The following is a 20,461-nucleotide window of genomic DNA, read 5'->3' on the forward strand; positions in this document are numbered from 1 at the left end:
AGCAGTAGTCCCGGGAACTCACGTGCAGGGGCTCTGTAGGGTCCTCAGAACCGTGCGATCCTGTCTGCCCTCACTTGGGAATAACTCGGAGTAGGAATAGTACATGGGGGGCTTCAGCCTAAGGTGAGCGGCAGACTGAAGACGAGCGCCACAGAGCTGCCAGGAAGGTGAGTCAGTCAGTAGCTGAGTGCGAGCTGAGCAGTGGGTCGCTTCCCCATGGAACGACCATCCTTTTTTTTTTTTTTTTTTAAGACTTTATTTATTTGACAGAGAGAGAGACAGCTAGAGCGGGAACACAAGCAGAGGGAGAGGGAGAAGCAGGCTCCCCACTGAGCAGGGAGCCTGATGTGGGGCTCGATCCCAGGACCCGGGATCATGACCTGAGCCAAAGGCAGATGCTCAACGACTGAGCCACCATCCTGATTCTTTTTTTTTATATATATACTTTTAAAGATTTTATTTATTTGAGAGAGAGCATGCAGGAGAGTGCAAGCAAGGGGGGGGGTCAGGGGCAGGCACCCCGCTGAGCAGGGGCCCAGTGCGGGGCTTGATCCCAGGCCCTTCAGATCATGACCTGAGCTGAAGGCAGCCACGTAACCAACTGAGCCACCCAGGTGCCCCAACCATCCTGATTCTTGTTTGCAAGATGGGATTGAGCAGACCTCCCCCTGGGGCTGCTATGAGGGTCACGGAGGACTGTTCAAGTCAAGTGCTCAGGACCACGTCTGGCTTCTGAGGTGCTGACGTGCCCAGTTTATCCTGTTTCTGTTGTTCGCCTGCATGTGGACCTGCTTTAACAGTGTTTCACATTTCAGGGTGTCGGGACTCGGCGGGTACCGAGTCTGTCCCTTCTCATTAAGAGAAATGCTTCTTCTGCATGATGACGAGTTACGTCGCTGGGCATCCTCTGGAGGCTGAACCCCTCGCATGCCTCCATCACATCGCCTCCTCACCATCGTGAGGAACAAGTATTTTCCCCACCACAGATTTGGGGGGCATGGGAAACTGCTCAGGGGTCATGATCTACCCAGGGTCCTGCCATGCAGGCTGGAATTGTTCAGACCCTGCTGTGTTGCCCTCTGGTTGCTGTATTACTTCCCTTATTTATCCCTTCTTTCTCAGATGGAAAAATTTGTTCATAACGTTCACTGTCTCTAGGCTTTAGGGTTTAGAGTTTGGAAACACTATGCTAAAGCAGTGTTTCTCAGGCTTTTTATTCATTATCACCTTCCTGAGGCGTCTTTTTGAAACATACTTTCTAATTTGTGAAAAATTTCTGAAATTTTATGAAATTTTAAGACCACAGATAACCTATGGAAGTTGAGTGTCTTTCTTTTTTTCTTTCTTTCTTTCTTTCTTTCTTTCTTTCTTTCTTTCTTTCTTTCCTTCTTTCTTTCTTTCTTTGCAGAGAGCCTTTGTGCTAGACTTTCCTCTGGATGCCTTTCCTCTGAGAACTGAGGGACCGCCTGTGTATTATCTCTAGATCATGAGTCCCTGAGGGTCTCCTTTGGGAGAACTTGGGTTGTGTGTGGAGATGACTGTAGCCCCTGGAATAAGACCATTTTTATGTTTAGCCTAAGTGGCTTCATTTTCATATGCGGTGTCATCAAAGCTTTACGTAGTTTCTGTTGAAATAAGTCTCCGAAAGAAAATCTCTGTTGCACTGGGTTGGAATGTATATGCCTGACTTCGAAAAAGTCTTGAGCGGACCTGTTTGCCCCAGGATTTGGATGGGTGTTAGGCCTGAGAAGGAAGGAAGCGGGAGGTCCAGGCCGGGAGTGCAGATTTACGTAACTTACTCACCGCGTACAGCTGGGTGTGATTCTGCGTGAGGTCGCACAGGGGTGAGTGAGAGAACACGCTTGCTACAGACACAAAATTAAGCATGCATACGTTTACTCAAGAGAGTCCAAAGAGTTGTTTAAACCTGTGAGGGTTCCCAACTGAAGTCTTCGGTGAGAGTGGATGGGAGAGGCATTGTTTAGTCTCTAGAACATAAAACATCCCCGGGAAGACACCCAGTGCTAATCCCTTTCTCTCCAGTAGTTGGCTCCATTTATGCTCAAAACCTTGCTTGTCGAGTGGGTTGAGGCAGGTTTACAAGACTTAATATAAAGAACATGCTGTATTTTTCATTAAGATATTTAGCTGATCCATTTATACTTACACACCAGCCTGATGACAGGTGATTCCAGAATGCTTAGCTATTGATACAGCATCTTCTAACTGGAGAGTATCAGAATATGTTTAATGAGCCAGATGCTTTGGTTTTTATAGATTTCCGGGGAATTTCAAGCCCGGCATACCATAGATGGCCTTTCCTGTCTGGAATCAGGGTCCCCGTGTCCAGACGAACTCCTCTTCTCTGCCCTTTGCTTAGCTTCTTTGCTAGTTCCTTTTGGGTACTTGTGTGTGTGTCTAAGGACCCGATTCTTAAATCTTGAGTCTTGTGGGGGTTTTTGGGTCCTATCCTTCCTTCCCTATCTGCTCCCACTTCTTTTCCACCCCAGGAAATAAGAATGTTTGCTGTTCTTAACAAGCGTGTAGGTTATATTAAGCACAGGGTATATGCTTGATAAATGGTAATGATAATACTGTAAATGTTACTACTAATATTTCCCAGTCATCATTTAGGCATCCTGGAGGGTGGATTAGAGAAGGTTGAGCCCAGGTAAGAGGCCAGAGGCCAAGATGGTGAGAGCATGAAATGAGGTATTGTCAGGGAAACTAAAGTAGAATTGACAGGATTAGTGGGTTACCTGGATGGGAAGGAAGGTAGAGGACCAAGGATTACTCCACGATTTACGGTTCGGGAGACCGAAGTCATCCACCAGTTGAGATGGGACACACGGTAGAAGGTGAAGTCTTCAGGAGAACCCCTTCCTCCTTAGGGGAACACCACGGGTGGAGAGAGGGGTTAGGGTTACCAAAATGGCAGTGGTCCTTAAATCACAGCAATGGACGAGATCACAGGGAGGATTCACTGTGCCCAGAGGGTTCTGAAAATGTTCTGTTTGAGCTACCACGGAGCTGTGGTTGACTAGTGCTGATTTCTGTCCCTGGCCCAGTATCATCCCACGTGTGAATAAGGGGAAAGGCATCAAGCCTCCTGCAGAGCTGGATTGAAGCCAAGTATCAGGGTAGATCCCCACCCCCCAGGCCTAAGCTAGCTTCTGAGGTGCTGGGCTTGACAAGGTTTCTTTGCGAAATGAGTTCCTTTGCTAAAAGCAGGTATGAGGGCGCCTGGGTGGCTCAGTCCGTTAAACATCTGCCTTCGACTCAGGGCATGATCCCGGGGTCCTGGGATTGAGCCCCATGTTGGGCTCTCAGGTCAGCAGGGAGCCACCTTCTCCCTCTCCCTCTGCCTGCTGCTCCCCCTGCTTGTGCTCTCTCTCTCTCTATGCCAAATAAATGGATGAAATCTTTAAAAAAAAAATTAATAAAAGCAGGTATGAATCTTGAAAGAGAAGTGAGGACATTGGGGTGTCTGGTCTTCCTCTCACACACCCGTAACGTTTCCCTAGGAAACCGGTACATAAGAGGGAGAAGTCCATCAGATTAACTAGCTGATCTGTGATATACGGGCGTTGCTTGCTTCAGGTCTTTGTAGAACTAAATGGTAATCTTCCTGAATTCAGACTGAAACCTTTGGATTCACAGGCTCAATCATGGTGTGGTCACGGGCTCTGAAGGGTCAGCTGGTCCTGACTTTGACTTCAGATCCACCACCTATTATCGTTGTGACCTTGGGCAGATGGCCTCTTTGAGTGTCCTTTTCCTTATATGTGAAAATAGGCAGTAATCACTACATCAAATAGGCAGTGAGAAGATTTGAGATGATACACGAGTTTATTTACTTCCACTGAAGTAGGACCAAACCCTGTGATTTCTAAACTCCGGGCTGGCTTACTTGTCATATGAAGTCATATTTCTTTCTCTATGAAGTCTTTTGAAAAGAACCTTCCACAGCATGCCTGTTACCAGAGTTTAAAGTGCCTGCCTTTGAGAAAAGCTCATGTGTTCTTTTTTTCTAATTGCAGTTTTTCCACTACTCCCAAGGGCAAGTGTATCCTGGGAATTACCCACCATTTAAGGACAGAATCAGCTGGGCTGGAGACCTCGACAAGAAAGACGCATCAATCAACATAGAAAATATGCAGTTTATACACAACGGCACCTATATTTGTGACGTCAAAAACCCTCCTGACATTGTTGCCCAGCCTGGACACATTAGGCTCTATGTCGTAGAGAAAGGTACTTCCTTGAGTATTTCAGCAGGGGTGACACGGTCACCTTTATCTCAGATTTAGCTGGAGAGCAAGAGTTCCATTTCCAGGTGTGTGGGGAAGAAGTATGTTTGTGCCACGGTTAAGCTCCCTGCCCCCGTGTACCTGGGGCTCGCCCACACCTGCGAGCTCGGGGAGCCCCTGCTTCTCCAGCTGAAGGAGCCGGTGTCTTCGTCTGTATACCTAGAGCCCACTGATCCAAACTCAGGAGTGTTCATTCTTCGGTAGTAATTAGAAGTCAGACCGAATTCACGACGGTTGCATGGGCTGGGCAGTGGGAAAGGAGATTAATACTGCTTCCGTGTTCTCCGAGAGAAAGTTTTCACATTTACAAAAGCACGTTGGTTTTTTCTTCCCTTTTTGGGAAAGAAAGCAGGAAATGCAGGTCTGGTGTCTCCTTTTGAGACAAAGTCTGCTTTGTTGGAGAACAAATTGAGGTGAATTCACACCCTGGGGAATTTCGCTGACTTTAGAGCCTTGAGAGGGAGGGATTGTGCGTGTAGAAATGCTTCGCTCCGTAGTCCGTTCTTTATCCGATGACATTGGTACGTCCTCAGTGACACACTAGGAGCTCGTGATGTGGACAATAAAAGAGGAAGTGGACACTGCTAAAGTGCTTGCTTATTCATTTAGTAAAATCGCACTTCTTGTCTTGGTCGCCAAGTACCTTAAAACGATTTTGTTCTTTCTCTCTAGAGACCTTGCCCGTGTTTCCAGTTTGGGTGGTGGTGGGTATAGTCACTGCCGTGGTCCTAGGTCTCACTCTCCTCATCAGCATGATCCTGGCCGTGCTCTACAGAAGGAGAAACTCTAAACGGGACTATACTGGGTAAGAAACACTGCTCTGGGGGGAGAAGGGGGGGGAAGGAATCAAAAAACTTTTTGTGGACAAAGCATGGTGAAGTATTAGGTACTGTTCGCTTTTTACCTCGGAATCGGGGAGTGTGGTGTTCAGGGCCCAGCAGAGAGCGGTGGCCCGCGCGTAAGTGTGGCCTGTGGCCCTCCGCCCCACTCCAGAGTGCCTGTCACGGGTTCGGTGCCTCAAACAGCAGCGCAGTCTCTACTCTGCGTGTCACTACCTTCCACACCACAGTTAGGACCACGGAGCCACAGACGTCCCTTTCCCACTGTGAATGTGGTTTGAAGCCCTTGGTAGTCATCTCACCAGGTTCTTCTTTTCAGTTAGGTAAATAGAAAATGCTAGTTCCAGAGCATGGCGCTGATAAACACCTCCAGCCCATGTGAAATGAGGGCTTTTCCCTTTTGTTGTGTCGTAAGCAGTGTTGTTGCTTTGATCTCCCACGCATGGCTGGACTCCTCCAAACTGGGATAATAAGAGTTGCACACCAAAATATACCAGCGGTAAAGAGAAGTAGATTTTCCTTTCGTGTATGGCTTCTCAGAACACCTTGGAGCAGAGGGTGCATGTCTCACTGAAGGACCTTCTCTCTCCCCCGCTCCAGCTGGACAGCCAGCCCGCGTAAGCCATGTAGGACTCCTGGGGTAAGACCGAGCCCCTGTGCACGGGCTCCCCGTAACAAGCCCGCAGGGAGTGTGCTCTGAGAGGACCGCATGCCCTGGCCCCCGTGCTGGTGGACAGTGGGAACCCGGGCTCCGCTGCTCTGGTCTTTAGGAGTGCCGTGTTTTAACAAGTTTGCGTGTTCGGATGCAGAGCTTGTTTGCTTGGGATGCTTCTGTCTGCCGACTCTGTCTTCCCCTTTGCATGGTGAGTGCTTTACGATGAACTGTAACTGGAGCGTTGGTTTTCAACATGAGACTAATCCAGGGTGCTGACCTGCCAGGGTCTGTATGTAGTTCTGGCTTTGGGGTTCGTAAGGGGGCAGAAAAGTGTGCCTTTGAATCCTGCATGGCATCATGAATGCTGCTTTTCTTCTTACTGTGGTTTTTTTTTCCCCTCTCCTGCTTTTTCTACCTTGGTGTGCCGGGAGAGATCCTGCTTATCTTCTTCTTAAGGAAAGCTGACATAGACGACACTCTGAGACTGTAGCAGGGCTGGGGTCCTCTTCCACTCCCACTAGACACATGGTAACTAATCACGTTGCCCGTTGCTGTTAACACTGATGCGTATGTATCCAGCCCATCCCCCTCGTCGACAACTAACCAGCTAGCTCTGAGCTAACCCAGCAGTTATTATGGTTTGTCCACAAATGCGTCCTGTGTTTGCATTGGCAACTCGTTGAGCTTACCATCCCAGGGAAGTTGGGTGGTCAGTTTTCCTAGAGGTCTTGTGAGCGTCTGAATATATATGTTCTTCACCTAGAATGGCTGCGTGTGTGTGCGTGCGCGTGTGTGTGTGTTCGTGTGTTCTTTCATACGTGAATTGTGTTATTGGTGATCGAGACCCTCTTTGTGCTAGATACTGAGACATTTTGGTTTGGGATACTGAGCTTAGAGCTTCCTGTTGCAGAGAAGACTCAGTTCCCAGAACACACAGTTTGCTTTGGTCTCAGTAACCACGCTTGAATGTGAACCTCCCCAAACTCCTGAGGTTTTCTTTAAAAATGCATCAGAAAGGATTGAAGCCCTGACAGGTACCATTAGAGAAGCCCTAATGACCTACCTCCTGGCATTCACTTTCCCTTCTTTATTTATGAGACAGCGCTTGTTGTTAAACACCCCCAGAGCCCTGACGGAGCTGACGGAGCTCAGCCTGTGGGATGGGACATGCCACAGTTTCTTACCATTGGTGACCTCCTGGGTTTCTTGGTTGTAGTCTTCGTGGGGAAACTGGATATGGGGAGCTAAGGAAGGGAAGGGGTGAGATGAGCCAAGGAAGCAAGCTGGATATGGATCCGTAAGGCAGGCGTTTGCCTCGGGTTGCTATTACGAAGGCTTAGCTTGCTCCTTGCAGCATTAATCCCAGAGAAGGTGTGATCGCAGGGGAGAAACACAAAGCAGCAGAAGGATAAGCAAACCTTACAGCCAGAGTCCCATCCAGCAGACAGCGTGGCTGTCTGGTTCGTCCACACACAGTAGTTGATCGGCTTAGAGTAGTGTCAGGGATGAGAAATAGCCTCCAGACCGTGACCCTTTGGCTGCTCGTCATCCCATTGTGTTTTGTTTTATCTGCTGCTTCATTTTGTCATCGCTTGCATATCTATATTTTTTTTCCCATTTATTTTAATTTTTTTTTCTTCCTACATTTGTTCTCCAAACTGCCAACGGCCCAGGTGCAGCACGTCTGAGAGCGTGTCTCCGGTTAAGCAGGCCCCACGGAAGCCCCCCTCCGACCCCGAGGGTCTAGCGAAGAGCCTGCCTGCCGCGTCCCACCAGGTAACGGCCGACTGCCGCTCCGCCCCCGCCCCGCGCGCTGGCCTGGGCGCTCGGTCACTCTCCTGGGGCAGGATATGGTCCCGGGCCACGAGGCAGGAAGGAGAGCGAGAGGGGAAATGAGCTGGCGCAGGAGGGCCACGACAAGACACGTGGAGAAGAATCCAACTCGCGTAAAGGGTTCCCCCAAAGCACCACTCCCGGGTTGTTGACTAATACCGCCGCTCCTCTCGGCCAAATGCAATGAGGAAGTGGCCTTGTCAGATGTGGTTCCTTACTTGCTTGAGGAAATAAATCCAGGGATCTAGAGTACGTTTTGAAGCACTCTGTAAGACAAGGAATTAGCAGGGAGAATGGATGTTCTTGGTACTGAAAATAAAACAGAAAAAAATTATTTTGTATGAGTTCTTTAGAAGAAGTTGAAAGTAAACGTGAAGCCGAATGATTGGTAGGTTTGGTGAACGAGGAGAAGCATTGATTTCTACTCCTCGTAGAAAGTGCAGAAGAGAAGTAACTTCCGTCGGGAGCTCAGCATAGAATCTAGCAGCATGTTAATACCGTGTTAATATTAACACAGTTCATACTGTGTTTCGGCTGTGTTGTTGGAACTCTCATTGTGGCATGGCAAAAATTCCAGAGCTGTGTCCTTCTGGGGCAGAAAGCATTCTAAGGAATTTGGCCAGTTACAGCTTTGCCCTGAGGCGTTTTGGAGGTCAGAAGGATCTAAAAGGAAGCAAAGGAACAGCAGCGTTCTGTGGAGGTGGCACTCAGGGTCTTCTGCCCCTCTTGCTACACAGTGAGGACACTGAGGCATTGTGACGTTAAATCACTAAGAGCACACACCCAGCAAATCACAGAGTTGGGCCTAGAACTCAAGTTCTAGCACATTCTCTTGTCATATCATAGCATCAGAGCTCATGACCGATCCTAGTCTGTCTGTCTCCGATAACATAGTATATCTCAGACACCTCGGTTCGCTAATTTGGATTGCAGATGGGAATAGGGCTATGGATAAAGGTGTGGGAGTTCGGCCTAGCATCCAAAGAAGGCTTGGAAACTTTTCCTTCTGCTTTGAAGTGCTGTGGAAGTTGCTCACCTGTTGTTGAAAACAAACTAGGGGGGAAAAACAAAAAAACAACAGAATAGTTTTTGGACATTGAAAAACAAAACAGCACAGTGTGGTACCGTGATCCCTGAGAGAAAGGACTTGCAAACACGAGGAGCCCTGTGACTGTCCGAGCTTGCTGCCAGGACACAGTTTCCAGACTACACTGCTGGCAGGGGAAGCACAAACGGAGCTCAGTTGTCTCACTGAATTGAGGAGCGGAGGTCAGTGTTTGCGGAGGCCAAGGTGTCTAGGATATAAGAGGCAAAGTACCAGAGAAGAAACTACTCAGAGCCAAAGAGATGTGGCGTCGTGGAGGTCTCTTGAGCCTTTTCAGAGTAGAGATTTTTGCGTGCATGGGAGAAAACACCCTCCAAACAGAGAACCACCTGAAACCACCAAGCAGGGCTGGGAATTGTTCGTGGTCCTAGAGGCCAGAGCGCAGAGACCTCGTGATGTGCGGAGCATTGTTTGTGGTCCTCGGCATGGTCGTGCCTCGGTGGTAGGACTGATGGAGCACCAGGGTGTGGATACCGTGGACCCACCACGGCAAAGCTTCAAAGGAGGCCTTTAAAGAATCGCACTAAACTGAAAGTATTTTAGCTGCACGCCGGAAAACATCCAACACTGTAAGAATGCAACAAAATCCAGCACCCGGCAGTGTCGAGTTTGCAATGTCTAGCACCAGTCAGAAATGACCACACCTGCAGAGAAGCAGGAAAATAAAAACAGAACCAGGAGAAAAGTCAGTCAATTGAAACAAACCCAGAAATGAGACAATGGATGTAGAACCAGGACTTGTTTAAACAAGTATGAGAATCTTATAAATAACCTGAATGATGTAAAGAGAACCTTGACATGATGAAACAAATATAAAAAAGACCAAAATGGGAAAGAAAAAAAAAATCATCGGATGGCATACACCACAGAAGAGAAGATCAGTAAGCTCAAAGACGCAGCAGTAGACACTGTCCAGAATGAAGCACGAAGAAGGGCAGACTGCAGAGAATGGGCAATACCTGATTAGAGTGAGGAAAGAAAATGAAAGAAATAATAGGCAAACGCTTTCCATTCTTTTAACTGTTTCTTCGGGTATTTATCTTCATGTTTCTAAACAACTTTATTATTTTTTTCTTAAGATTTTATTTATTTATTTGACAGACAGAGATGCAGCCAGGGAGAGAGGAAACACAAGCAGGGGGAGTGGGAGAGGAAGAAGCAGGCTCCCAGTAGAGCAGGGAGCCCGACTCGGGGCTCGATCCCAGGACCCTGGGATCAGGCCCCGAGCCAAAGGCAGACACTTAATGACTGAGTCACCCAGGCGCCCCTCTCTTATAATTTCTGTCTTTCATGTCAGAAGCTTGACTCAGATGCTCAATGATCCTTGCTTAGCCATTGATATTTAAGGTACTCAAATCTGATCAGAAGCTCTTTGTACAGAGAGAGCGCTTCTGGGTAGTGGGCTTCACTGTTGGTATAAAGTGCTGGCCGTCTTCTATTTGGGGTCCTCTAGATATCAGTTGCTGAGAGTCTTTTGGGGGGGGTTAGTCACTTTCTCTAGAAAGAAATCCCTGCTTGGGAGCTGAGCAGAGGAAGGAAAGATGAGGGCTCACTGTTCTGTAAGCAGACTTGCCCACCCCGTTTTGAGTGCCTGCTGTCCCTGAGTCAGAGACTGGCTCACTTCCTGTGAGTAAACCCCCAGGGGTCTGCCCAGGCCCAACTCGATGGCATTTTCTAGAAGTTGGTGAGAAAGAATCCAACCATTGTGTCAGTCTGTATTGGCATTTTTCAGCCTCTGCAAGATAACACCAGATTAGCTTTGGGCGTAAAACTGTGGTGTTTCTCCCAGTTGATTCCTGCGTGATTTCCTTTGTGCTCAGGGTAGACCCCTGAAGGCCTCTTCTGTCCCCATCAGGTCGTAAATCAGGGTTTCTGTTCAGGTGCCGTTTACCTGAGCGCCCTTTGTCTGACTCAGTTATTTTTATCAAGTCATACTGTACCTTTTATTTTACAGTTGGTACTTGTTAAAACTAGTTTCTGCCTTACCTGTTCCCGGAACTTACAAATCCTTTGCCAGTTAACGCAAGGCTTGGAAGCAGATCACGTGACTTCCTAGCAGCTTTCTCTTCTAGCTTTTGTTTTATTTCGCTTTGCATTTAGTGACAACAGGGACCGCTATCCTAAGGTTAAAACATTTGCTTCGGTCACACCATAAAATTCCCAAGCGCCATAGAGCATTAGCAGGTGATCCTAGTGTGTGCTTTTTTTTTCTTAAAGATTCATTTATTCATTTGAGAGAGAGAGAGAGAGCCGGCGGAGGGGCAGAGGGAGAGAATCTCCATCCAGACTCCCCGCGGAGCACAGAGCCCAGCTCGAGGCTCGATCTCACGACCCCGAGATCATGACCTGAGCTGAAATGAAACGTCACTCAACCAACTGAGCCACCCGGGCTCCCCTGTGTGCGCTTCCATTCACCGTTGCTCACGCGCCGTCTTCCGTTTCGCAGTAGCAATGTGTCTCTAAGTACCGAGTACTGGGTGGAGGTTGTTCTCACCGGAATCCTTGTGATACAGTCTCTCTCCAGTTTGTTCACACTGATGAACAGTTGGCCACTGACTCTGCAAAGGTTTTCACAGTGTAGGAAAAACTTGCTTGACCTGATATGTTCGTCTTATTAGGGAATTTATGAGATTAATTACCTTTGATAAGTTGAATGCAACCAAACATAATGATTCTCTTAAGAGTCCAGTCATTCTTCCGTGTGTTCTGTTTGGATCACTTCCACGCACACGTGGGTGCTTACTGTTCGGGCAGCGTAGGCTGAGCGTGGGAAGTGCAGGGATGATTAGCACCCAGACCCTGCCTTCAAAAACCTTTGAGTCTCCTGGGTTGTTTTTAGGCTTTTCTGTGATGTCCTGAATTTTTAAAAATACCCTAATGAACAGATTTTTTTTTTTTTAAATACCCTGACAAACAGCCTTGAGGAAGTCTTCATGCTTAGATGAACTCCAGGGTAGTGTTTTAAGAATCACTGATGTATAGGGGCGCCTGGGTGGCACAGCGGTTAAGCATCTGCCTTCGGCTCAGGGCGTGATCCCGGCGTGATCGAGCCCCACATCAGGCTCCTCGGCTGGGAGCCTGCTTCTTCCTCTCCCACTCCCCCTGCTTGTGTTCCCTCTCTCGCTGGCTGTCTCTCTCTCTGTCAAATGAATAAATGAAATCTTAAAAAAAAAAAAAAAGAATTACTGATGTATTAACGGACTGGCACGGACTCTGGGGTCCAGCCAGTGGTGTCAGCTTGGGGAGAATGAGTTCACCTCAGCATCTGTTCCTCATCTCTGAAATGATGGATTGGGGCAGGTCGGTCTTCTCATTTTTCTGTTTTTAATTAGAAGGGCCCGTGATGCACTGTGCTTTGTAAGGACAGGTGGAGGCAGTCGCTGCCCGTGCTAGCAGTCAGGTTGGTGATGTGGGGCTCGGATAGGAATATTTGCAAACTATCCCTTGGTTCTTTCTTCCAGGGGTTTTATCATGACATGTTCCCTGATCAGCAAAACCTCCCATTTCCTACCCGCTGGCACCATCTGAGAATCTAATAGCATTAGTAATTACTACTTGGAGGAATAAATAATTCCATGTTATTTTATCAGAAGAAGAGAAATAACAGGAGTGCACTAAGGAAATTTACAGAAGATGAGACGTAACACCCAAGCAGGACATGAAGCTTGCTGTATTATTTGTCTGTCTTTGGTCACTATTTTTGTTACAATTGGAAGGCTTGAAAAAGTAGCTTTAATTAACAGTCAGAGGTTCATTAACTGACAAGAGGTCCCAAACCAGGCACTTCTGTTTTTAGTTCAGTGCCCTCACAGTGTCATCAGCAACATAGTTCTTTCCACCGTATTCTTTCATCCTCGGTATAATATCTTTGTTCTTGGGCTCCTTCCCGCGGCCTCCAGATGGTTTCAGGCAGCGCCTGAGAAAAGGGAGCTTAATCTCCTCCCATGAAGTTTTTTTTTTTTTTTTTTTAAAGATTTTATTTATTTATGTGACAGAGAGACAGCCAGCGAGAGAGGGAACACAAGCAGGTGAGTGAGAGAGGAAGAAGCAGGCTCATAGCAGAAGAGCCCGATGTGGGGCTCGATCCCGGAACGCCAGGATCACGCCCTGAGCTGAAGGCAGACGCTTTAACGACTGCGCTACCCAGGCGCCCTCCCATGAAGTTTTTATTACGGAAGAAGACCTTCACCAGAAGTTCCCTCAGCAGGCTTCTCTGAGTCCCCACTGGGCCTGGGTCACGTGCTGATGCCTCTTCCAGTCATGGGCAGGGGGACAGGAATGGTGACTGGCTTCACCCCTGGGGGCAGGGGACGGTGGGCTAATTTACCCGGGTGAAGGGGCCATGAACACCAAACCCAAATTAGGGTTCATCCAGCGAAGTGGAAGCAGAAGGTCGGGCTGGCAAGGGTGTTGGGTAGGCACCACGTAGAGTATGCTGGCATTAGGGATGAGGAGTAAAATTCTTCCTTTGTGTAGTTTCGTTTAAAGTAATTTCTGTGGGTCTCTTTCCTGAATCCTTTTGTGGAAATGGTTAATGTTTTGTATGCAAAAGGCAGGAATGGGTGGGGGGCGGTGATGGAGAGAGGACTAGTTAGGGACTAGTTAGGCACCTGTCAGCGTGGGGGGAAGGTTTGAAGTGCGCATGCGCAGCGCCGCCTCGGGTTCTCCCTGCGGCCCTACGAGGCCGGTTCTTGTATCGTCCCTGTGTTAACACTGGAAGAAAAGGAAGCTTTGTCAGGTTGAGTCACACTGGCTCAAGGTTACTAGGTAGTGGCAGAGCTGCTGTTAGATCCAGATCTGTCTGGCTCGAAGGCAGATGCTGATTTTCTCCTGCCTGTCCGGTTCCTTTCACGGCCGCTCTGATACTCGGTCTCGTTTATCTCAGAATCCGAACTTGCAGCTGTGTTTCACACCTGTTTTTGGCAGCGATTCCTGAAAAGGGTGTTTTGTGAACGGTCACCGAGCATATGGTAAAAGCAGATGTTCTCTCTTGGGGTTACCTCTGCTAGGGGCTCAGGCGCCGCTGAGATTAGAAAGGGCCGCAGAGACGATGGGAAGTGGACAGACAGCAGGACAGGACACGGTAGCTGCGGCGTCATTCGTGCGTGTTTGGAGGTAGGCGTCCTTGCTCTTCTGTAGCCCTTTCCTCAAGAACCCTCTCCTCCCACCTTCACCAGTATGTTTTTTATATTGGAATGGATTTCATACACGTGAAATTCAGGAGTAATTTTATCTCTAGTTGGCACTTAAAAGAAGAGACCTGGGTCAAGCAATTCGTTTCTTGAAACATTTTCAGTAGTTAAGGACAATTTATGTTGTAAATAGTTGGGGGAAAATGTATCCAGAGCAATTTTTCACTGGATTGCTGTAATTCTTTGTGGTAAAGCCCACCCCCACCCTGCACAAAAAAGTGGAGGGTAGAGGGGGTGAGTGCCAAGGTGTGCAGTAAAAACATCTGGGTTAGCATAGGTGCTGTTCTTGGTGGTGTTTTAATTCTCGAATACCAAAGAGTGACGATCTTAGCAGTGGTGGAGTCATTTCCACATTGATCTTGGTCCCCTGGATCCTCTTCCATGTTCCACAGAGACCCAGGATACTTTCGGCTTCCAGATCACCTTCAGAACCTGGCTTCAAAGAGCTGTTCTGGATTGAGCTAGATCTGTCAGCCGATGCCCAATCGTGACCCACATCCTAGAATTCCTTTGGCTCCATTACGCCATCCAGCCCTTCATGGGCACCTACTGGGTCTGCCCAGTCCTGCTCCAGGCACTTACCTAACAAAATCCCTGACCTCAAGACCCCATTGGAAGAGGGAAAGGGAGCGAGGACATGGGATAGTGGGAAGCAGTTTGGGGGAAAAAAAAATCCGTCAACAGGAGGGAATGCTTTCATCTATCAGTGTTTTCCCAGTTGCTTTCGACAAATTGTTGCGTCCTTTTGGCATGAAAGACAGCACTGTCTCAATGAGACACCTTACTGGTATTGTAACATTTACTGACTGATTCTCGGCTTATTCTCTATTCTTTCTTCATCTTTGTTCTCTCTGTTCTTTCTTTTCCACTCACCTAGTAGATCCGTTAGCTATTGCTGTGTAACAAACCACCCCAAAACATACCGGCTTAAGCCAGCCACCATATTTTTTTGGCTCCCAGTAGGTTGGCTGGGCAGATCTGGTCAGGAGCAGTTCAGCAACCTCTGGCTGGACCAGATCAGTTGGCTGGACTGTCTGCAGTGGTTTCCATCACAGTCTGTTAGTGGACAGGCTGTTGGCCTGAGAGGCGGCCCTGGGATATTGTTTTGTAACCACTTCGGGTGCACACCGTGCAGCCCTGACAGCCGGCATGTTCCTTATGGAGAAGTCGGAGCGCCTGCACTCCTCGGGCTCCCCCATGACACGTTAGGGGATGCAGGCTATGGGGCTCCTAGGTGGGAATAAAGATGTTTAGTTGAAACTGCGGGCTTCTGGCTACTGAGCTTCTGATTGCAAAGTTGAAAGCTGAAGCACCATATTTGGCTTCTCAAGGAGAGTTTCCGGATTGGGAGAAAAGTCGACTTTGCGTTATATTGAACTTGTCTTTTGCACTCAGGGCTGTTGTGTTATTGTTGACTTGAGAATCTCCGGGTTGGAGGGGACGATGAGGGTCGTAAAGTGCAAGCACCCGTTTGATCTTTGAAACTCCAGCCTCTGCTCAGACCTCCTCCCCCAGGAGCCGGAGAGAGAACTCACTGTCCACCCCCGGCAGCCCTCCTGCCCTGGCTGCCCTGTGGGACCCTGGAGCCCCCTTCTCACTGCTGAGGCCAAAGGGAGGACTTGGTCTCCACTAGTCTATCCAGAGTGTTCTGTATGTACATTGCTCCAGGTCATAGCTTTTTGGTTTTTTACTTTAAAACAGGAAAAATAGTTACCTGGTCTTAGATACTGAAGAGGCAATACCTTTATTAGGATAGGATCAGACCAAAAGAATTATACTCTAAGTAGGTACATGAGAGAATATTCTAAATGTTTTTAAGCACCTGTTTGTACAGAGTGACCAGTTCAGATTGGCCGTATCTGTGGGTGATGCCCAACGTGCTGCTTTCTGAGGGACATTGATCTGAGGCTCGCGATTTCAGTGGGGCTCAGGTTGGTTGGGGAAGTGCCCATCTTCGACCTGAAAACCCTGATCCCAGTTACAGGGGTTGAGGAATTCTGTGGCACGTATGGAGATGAGGGTAATTCCTGAGGAGGAATATTATATTGTATAGAAATTCCCAGTCAGATACAGAAGTCGATGTACTGTGTGATGTCATATGCCTCCGTGCACCAGCTTTCACGGTCACCGAAGCATCTGCAGCCTTGTTTTAGGGTCAGCCCTGGACATACTGTTTCTAAGGGGTCTTCTTGAAGACATTCAGAAGAAGGAGCTCATGACTCTGGAACCCTAATGTTACCGCTGTAATACTGCTTCTGCACCTGCCCCCAAAGGGACCACCGGGTTTTCCCAAACCCTTAATTGTGTTTCTCTTCTCCAGGGCCCAGTCATATACGCACAGTTAGACCACTCTGGTGGACATCACAGCGACAGGATTAACAAGTCAGAGTCTGTGGTGTACGCGGACATCCGGAAAAATTAAGAGAAGACCCAGAACATATCCTAAGCAAGAAACCAACGAAATGGGACACTTGTGCAGAAAATGGAACCCATAGCCACGTGTGGCCTTGGAGAGCCGGGCAAGGACAAACACAGTTTATTCATGGAAGGAGAAAAAGATGTGTATAAAGGATGTGTATAAATATTCTATTTAATCCGATATGGGGAGCCAGTGTTGCATGACGAAAAGATGGTATGATTCTACGTATATATAAATTGTCTTGCTGTTTTTACTTTCTTTCAGGGTCCTTTCCAGTTGGGAAAAGTCAGAAACATTCCTGTCGCTGTCATTTAGGTGTGGTTTGCCTTCGTGGAGACGGTAGCAGATCTTTCGTATTTCAGTAGACATGGCCCTTTTATCTAAGGGCTTAACCAGTCGTAGCATTGATCGTGGTTGGAGTGGAGACACTGTGATGGCAGCGTGCCCGGGGGGCCTCTAACCCAGTGTTAACCCCACCTCTTGGGCTCTAGGATTTAGAAAACCTCCCTTAGCCGTGCCACTTGAAGTTTGAGACGTTTTTGTTGGTGTTTTTCCTCTCTCAGATACAGGGCAGTTTTTTGCTTTAAGTGTCGTCAGACCGTGAGACCGACTTTAATGTTAAACCCTTTATTGTATCAGTTTGTGCATTTGTCATGGCAAGACCAGCAAAGGATAAATGCCAAGGTCACCTCTTTCTAGGTACGTTTAGATCGATAACAAATACATGACTCAAGTAGGAACCTAGGCCTTGCTGGAGGAGCACTGTACCATTTGGAGAGTAAAAGGTACCACTTATGTTCATTGCCCAAGTCCCTCCTGCTCAAAATAAGGATCCCCATACAGCCGAAGGAGAGGGATTTTATTTCCTTTTAAGTCGGCACAAATGGGATCATTAGAAGCCAGTCTAGCCTCCCAGAGCTGTCTCCAGAGAATCATCCTTGTAAAAGCTTCCATCATGATTCCGGCAAGAGGCGGCATTAGTCATGGTTCTGTAATAGCTTCACGGTGCGTCAAAGGTAAAGATAGTCTAGATTTTTAAATCAGCAGGTAGGGTTATTAGCACTTCTACTCTGGAAGTCTCTTCTCTGTTACTGTTTTTGGAGTTTTGGGGGGGGGTTTGGTTTTTCTTTTTTGTTTGTTTTTACTTTTTCCCCCCACTTTTTCCCATTATATGGAATTGATAAACAATGAGACGAGGAAGAATTTTGGGTATCCTTTCTAAGAATTCATCTTCTTCCATTGACTACCCTCCTTACCCCGTCTCAAGCCAATGAGTTTATCTTTTACTGGGAATGAAAAACATGGCGAAGATCAGCGAACCCTTCTTTTTATTGTCATTCCCCCTTTTCCCTGGATTATTTTGTTGTAACAGAATTTCTTTTCCACTTAAAACGAAGTGGAACACCCTGGTCGCGGGCAGGATACCGGCCAGCGGGTCACAGAACACGTTCGGGTAATGCTGGTTTTCCTGCCATTGCGTCTGAGGCGTGCCCGGAGCAGCTCCCTTGGCCTCCCCGTCTCCTGTCCCCTTCGTGAGGGAAACTGAGGCCGAGTGTCCGCGTGCTCCCGGAGGGCCTTGGGTACAGAAGTGGCGCGAGGTGATAATGCAGGAAGGGTCTATGAGCTTTGACACTAATCCCCGTCTGGCCGTGTGGCCTTGTATTTCCCGAGGACCCCCTTGCTGTGATGGCCCCGGGGCTCACCCGAGATGTTTCTGCAAGGCGGGCAACTTTGCCTTGCCCCCCAAAACTTCCCTGTATCCGTTCCGAGAACTGCAGGAGGCTCCGAAGACCTGTGTGTGCGTGTGTGTTTGGGGGGGGGAGCTGGGATTGTCCCCCTTCTTCCATCGGATGCCGAGATGACAACATTCTTGGGGCGCTTTTGCCACCGTGAGACTTGGACAGCTGACCAGGACTGTTGTAAGGCAGAAAGTTCACCAATTGTTGAGAGACCAAGTGCGTGCAATGTTTCCTTGCAGTCGGCTGTTGCAGAGAAAAGGGGCCTCCTCCGTCCCCCCTGCCGGGTCCTGTGAATAAAGGAGACCCTCCTAATACCTCCTGAGAGTGACAGTCCTGATTGCTGTGAAGCTGCCACCCCAGGGCACCAGCGCCGCGCCCCCTCTAGCGACACCCACCAGCCTCCACCCCACCTTGCTGCCCCCCTGCTGCCTCCCCCACACCTCCTCCGCCAGCCAGTGTCATTCTGGGTCTGTGGGGCAGGCTTGGGTAGAGCACCTCAGCCTCGGGGCTTTCTCCTAACCTCCTCTGGGTTTTTGGCCCTTTGCCTTGGGTCCCAGCGTTGCGTGCCAGGCCCCAGATGACAGCAGTGGGGTTGCTCTCAGCCCACAGAGCTGCCCTCCCATGTCTAATTATTGGCAGAACGAGACCTTTTAACATTCCGTGTGATCAGGGGCCACCCAGAAGGGATCACTTCGAGGTGAAAATCCCAAACCACCTGTAGGTTTTCAGTAGAAATGTATCCAGCTCGGGAAAAAGCATCAAGTTCATTATTATTTGTTGGTTTTTTCCTTCTTCAGAATTGTACTTTTGTGAATATTTTAATACATCTTTTTCAATTACCGAATCGTGTCCTGTGCTCATTTCCAACCCAAGTAGAAAAAGAGATGAAAGCCTTTTCCTTCATCGCACTCGGGTCACAGTGGCCTCATTCTTCAGGAACATCACGCATTGCCGGCCTCCGGCCCTTTGCACCTGCCGTCCCCTCTGCCCCGAGCTCGCAGTGGGTGCTTTGCTCCCTCACTTCCTGTAAGTCTCTGCTCACTTCAGAGAGCCCTCTGCCGTAGATGAAAGAGCAGCACCCCCCCCCCCCCACCGCTGGCTCCCCGGCCCCCTTAATGCCACTCCGTTTTTCTCCTTCTGTCCAGCTGTACGTGTGCTTGTCTGCTTCTCCCTGTTGGAGCACAAGCCCCAGAGCTTTGCTGTTCTGTTCGCTGCTCTGTCTTAAGTGCACAGAACAGGGCCTGGCGCTTAGCAGGGGCTCCGCACGTGTCGACTGGTTGATGATGGGTGTTATTCGTTCAGCACGTTTCTATGGAGAACTGTCCCGCCCCAGGCGCTGTGCCAGGGTAGCAGGGGACGTAAGGGTAATAACGAATAGCTACTAAGTACTTGCTGTGCGCCAGCCCTCCGCCCTTACTCTGTAGAGCGTAAGTGTGCGCCAGTTGTACTAATCTTAAACCCACTTCTAGAAGGACGGGGTCATGCTTACGGGCTAGAACTTGCCCGAGCTCACTCAGCTACTAAGGCCCGGAGAGGCAGGGCTGGGCTTGGGGCTGTGGGATCGCAAGCCCTGTTCTTAAACACGTGCCCCGTGGCCTAGCTCAGCAAAACAAAGAACTTCCTTGCTCAAATCGATGTGTTGTGGGACCGAAATGCAGTTTTCTGTCCTTAGGAGCTAGGTGGGGGTGAAGCGAGGGAGGTGTTGTACAGACACAGAGGCCCAGGGGCCTTGACCTCAGCTGGAAGACAATATGGTGATAGCCTGTGGAGAGCTACGAATGTCTAAGGAGCAGTGATGGTTTCTAGGGATTTATTACTGTGATAAAGTCCCATGGAGGCACGAGCCCCTGGCCTCCATACCTTCACACTCAGGGAGCTGGCGGGACCGCCTGCGGGAGCGGATCTCCCAGGAACCGCATCCATCCCGGGATGTGGCAAAAAGAGGGACGCCTCCCCCAGCTCACAGAGGCGGGGTGCTGAGAACTGAGTACTGGGGAGTTTCCTCCTGCTGGGGCTCTGGTTTCCGAGCTGCCTGGGGAACATGCCAACCGGATGTATACTCAGGTGGGCTACTTTGGCGGGATTTAAGAGGAAACCTCAGCTGTGTCTTCCCCCTTAAAGCTGAAGGCTCCCTCCTGGCCCTTCTGGGTGATTCCAATGCCAACCAGGTTGGATTTAGGAACCAATGACTTAATCGTCCCAGCTGCCTGTGACGGCTGAGGGAGCGTTCTCGCAGAGGAGGAAAGTGGCATTTGTGTAGGGAACTGACCATGTTTTTCTGGTAGGTTCCCACACATACACGTTCTTCCTGTATATCGAGATATTTTAGTATGAAGAATTTCAAACAGGCACAAAAGAGAATAGTAAAA

The 20,461-nt window shown here is 48.8% G+C and overlaps 1 protein-coding gene across 4 annotated transcripts in view; it reads left to right on the forward strand.

Annotated features, from left to right (window-relative positions):
* Positions 1–18,932, forward strand: part of MPZL1 (myelin protein zero like 1) — a 58,025-nt gene extending 39,093 nt beyond the window's left edge. The window contains exons 3-8 of one of the 4 annotated variants that reach the window (XR_005836352.1): positions 4,041–4,254; positions 4,983–5,115; positions 5,568–6,012; positions 6,238–6,332; positions 7,478–7,580; positions 16,255–16,346. Coding sequence is in view for 1 of the 4 variants with exons in the window: in XM_040636166.1 (XP_040492100.1) it covers positions 4,041–4,254; positions 4,983–5,115; positions 7,478–7,580; positions 16,255–16,356 (552 nt within the window). In the remaining 3 variants the exon portion in view is untranslated. Of the gene's footprint in view, positions 1–4,040; positions 4,255–4,982; positions 5,116–5,567; positions 6,333–7,477; positions 7,581–16,254 lie in introns of all 4 variants that reach the window. The other 3 variants (XR_005836353.1, XR_005836351.1, XM_040636166.1) reach the window with 3 other exon arrangements.
* The last annotated feature ends 1,529 nt before the right edge of the window (positions 18,933–20,461 follow it).

Source organism: Ursus maritimus, unplaced genomic scaffold (genome assembly GCF_017311325.1).
Source record: "Ursus maritimus isolate PB19 unplaced genomic scaffold, ASM1731132v1 scaffold_2, whole genome shotgun sequence".
NCBI lineage: Eukaryota > Metazoa > Chordata > Mammalia > Carnivora > Ursidae > Ursus > Ursus maritimus.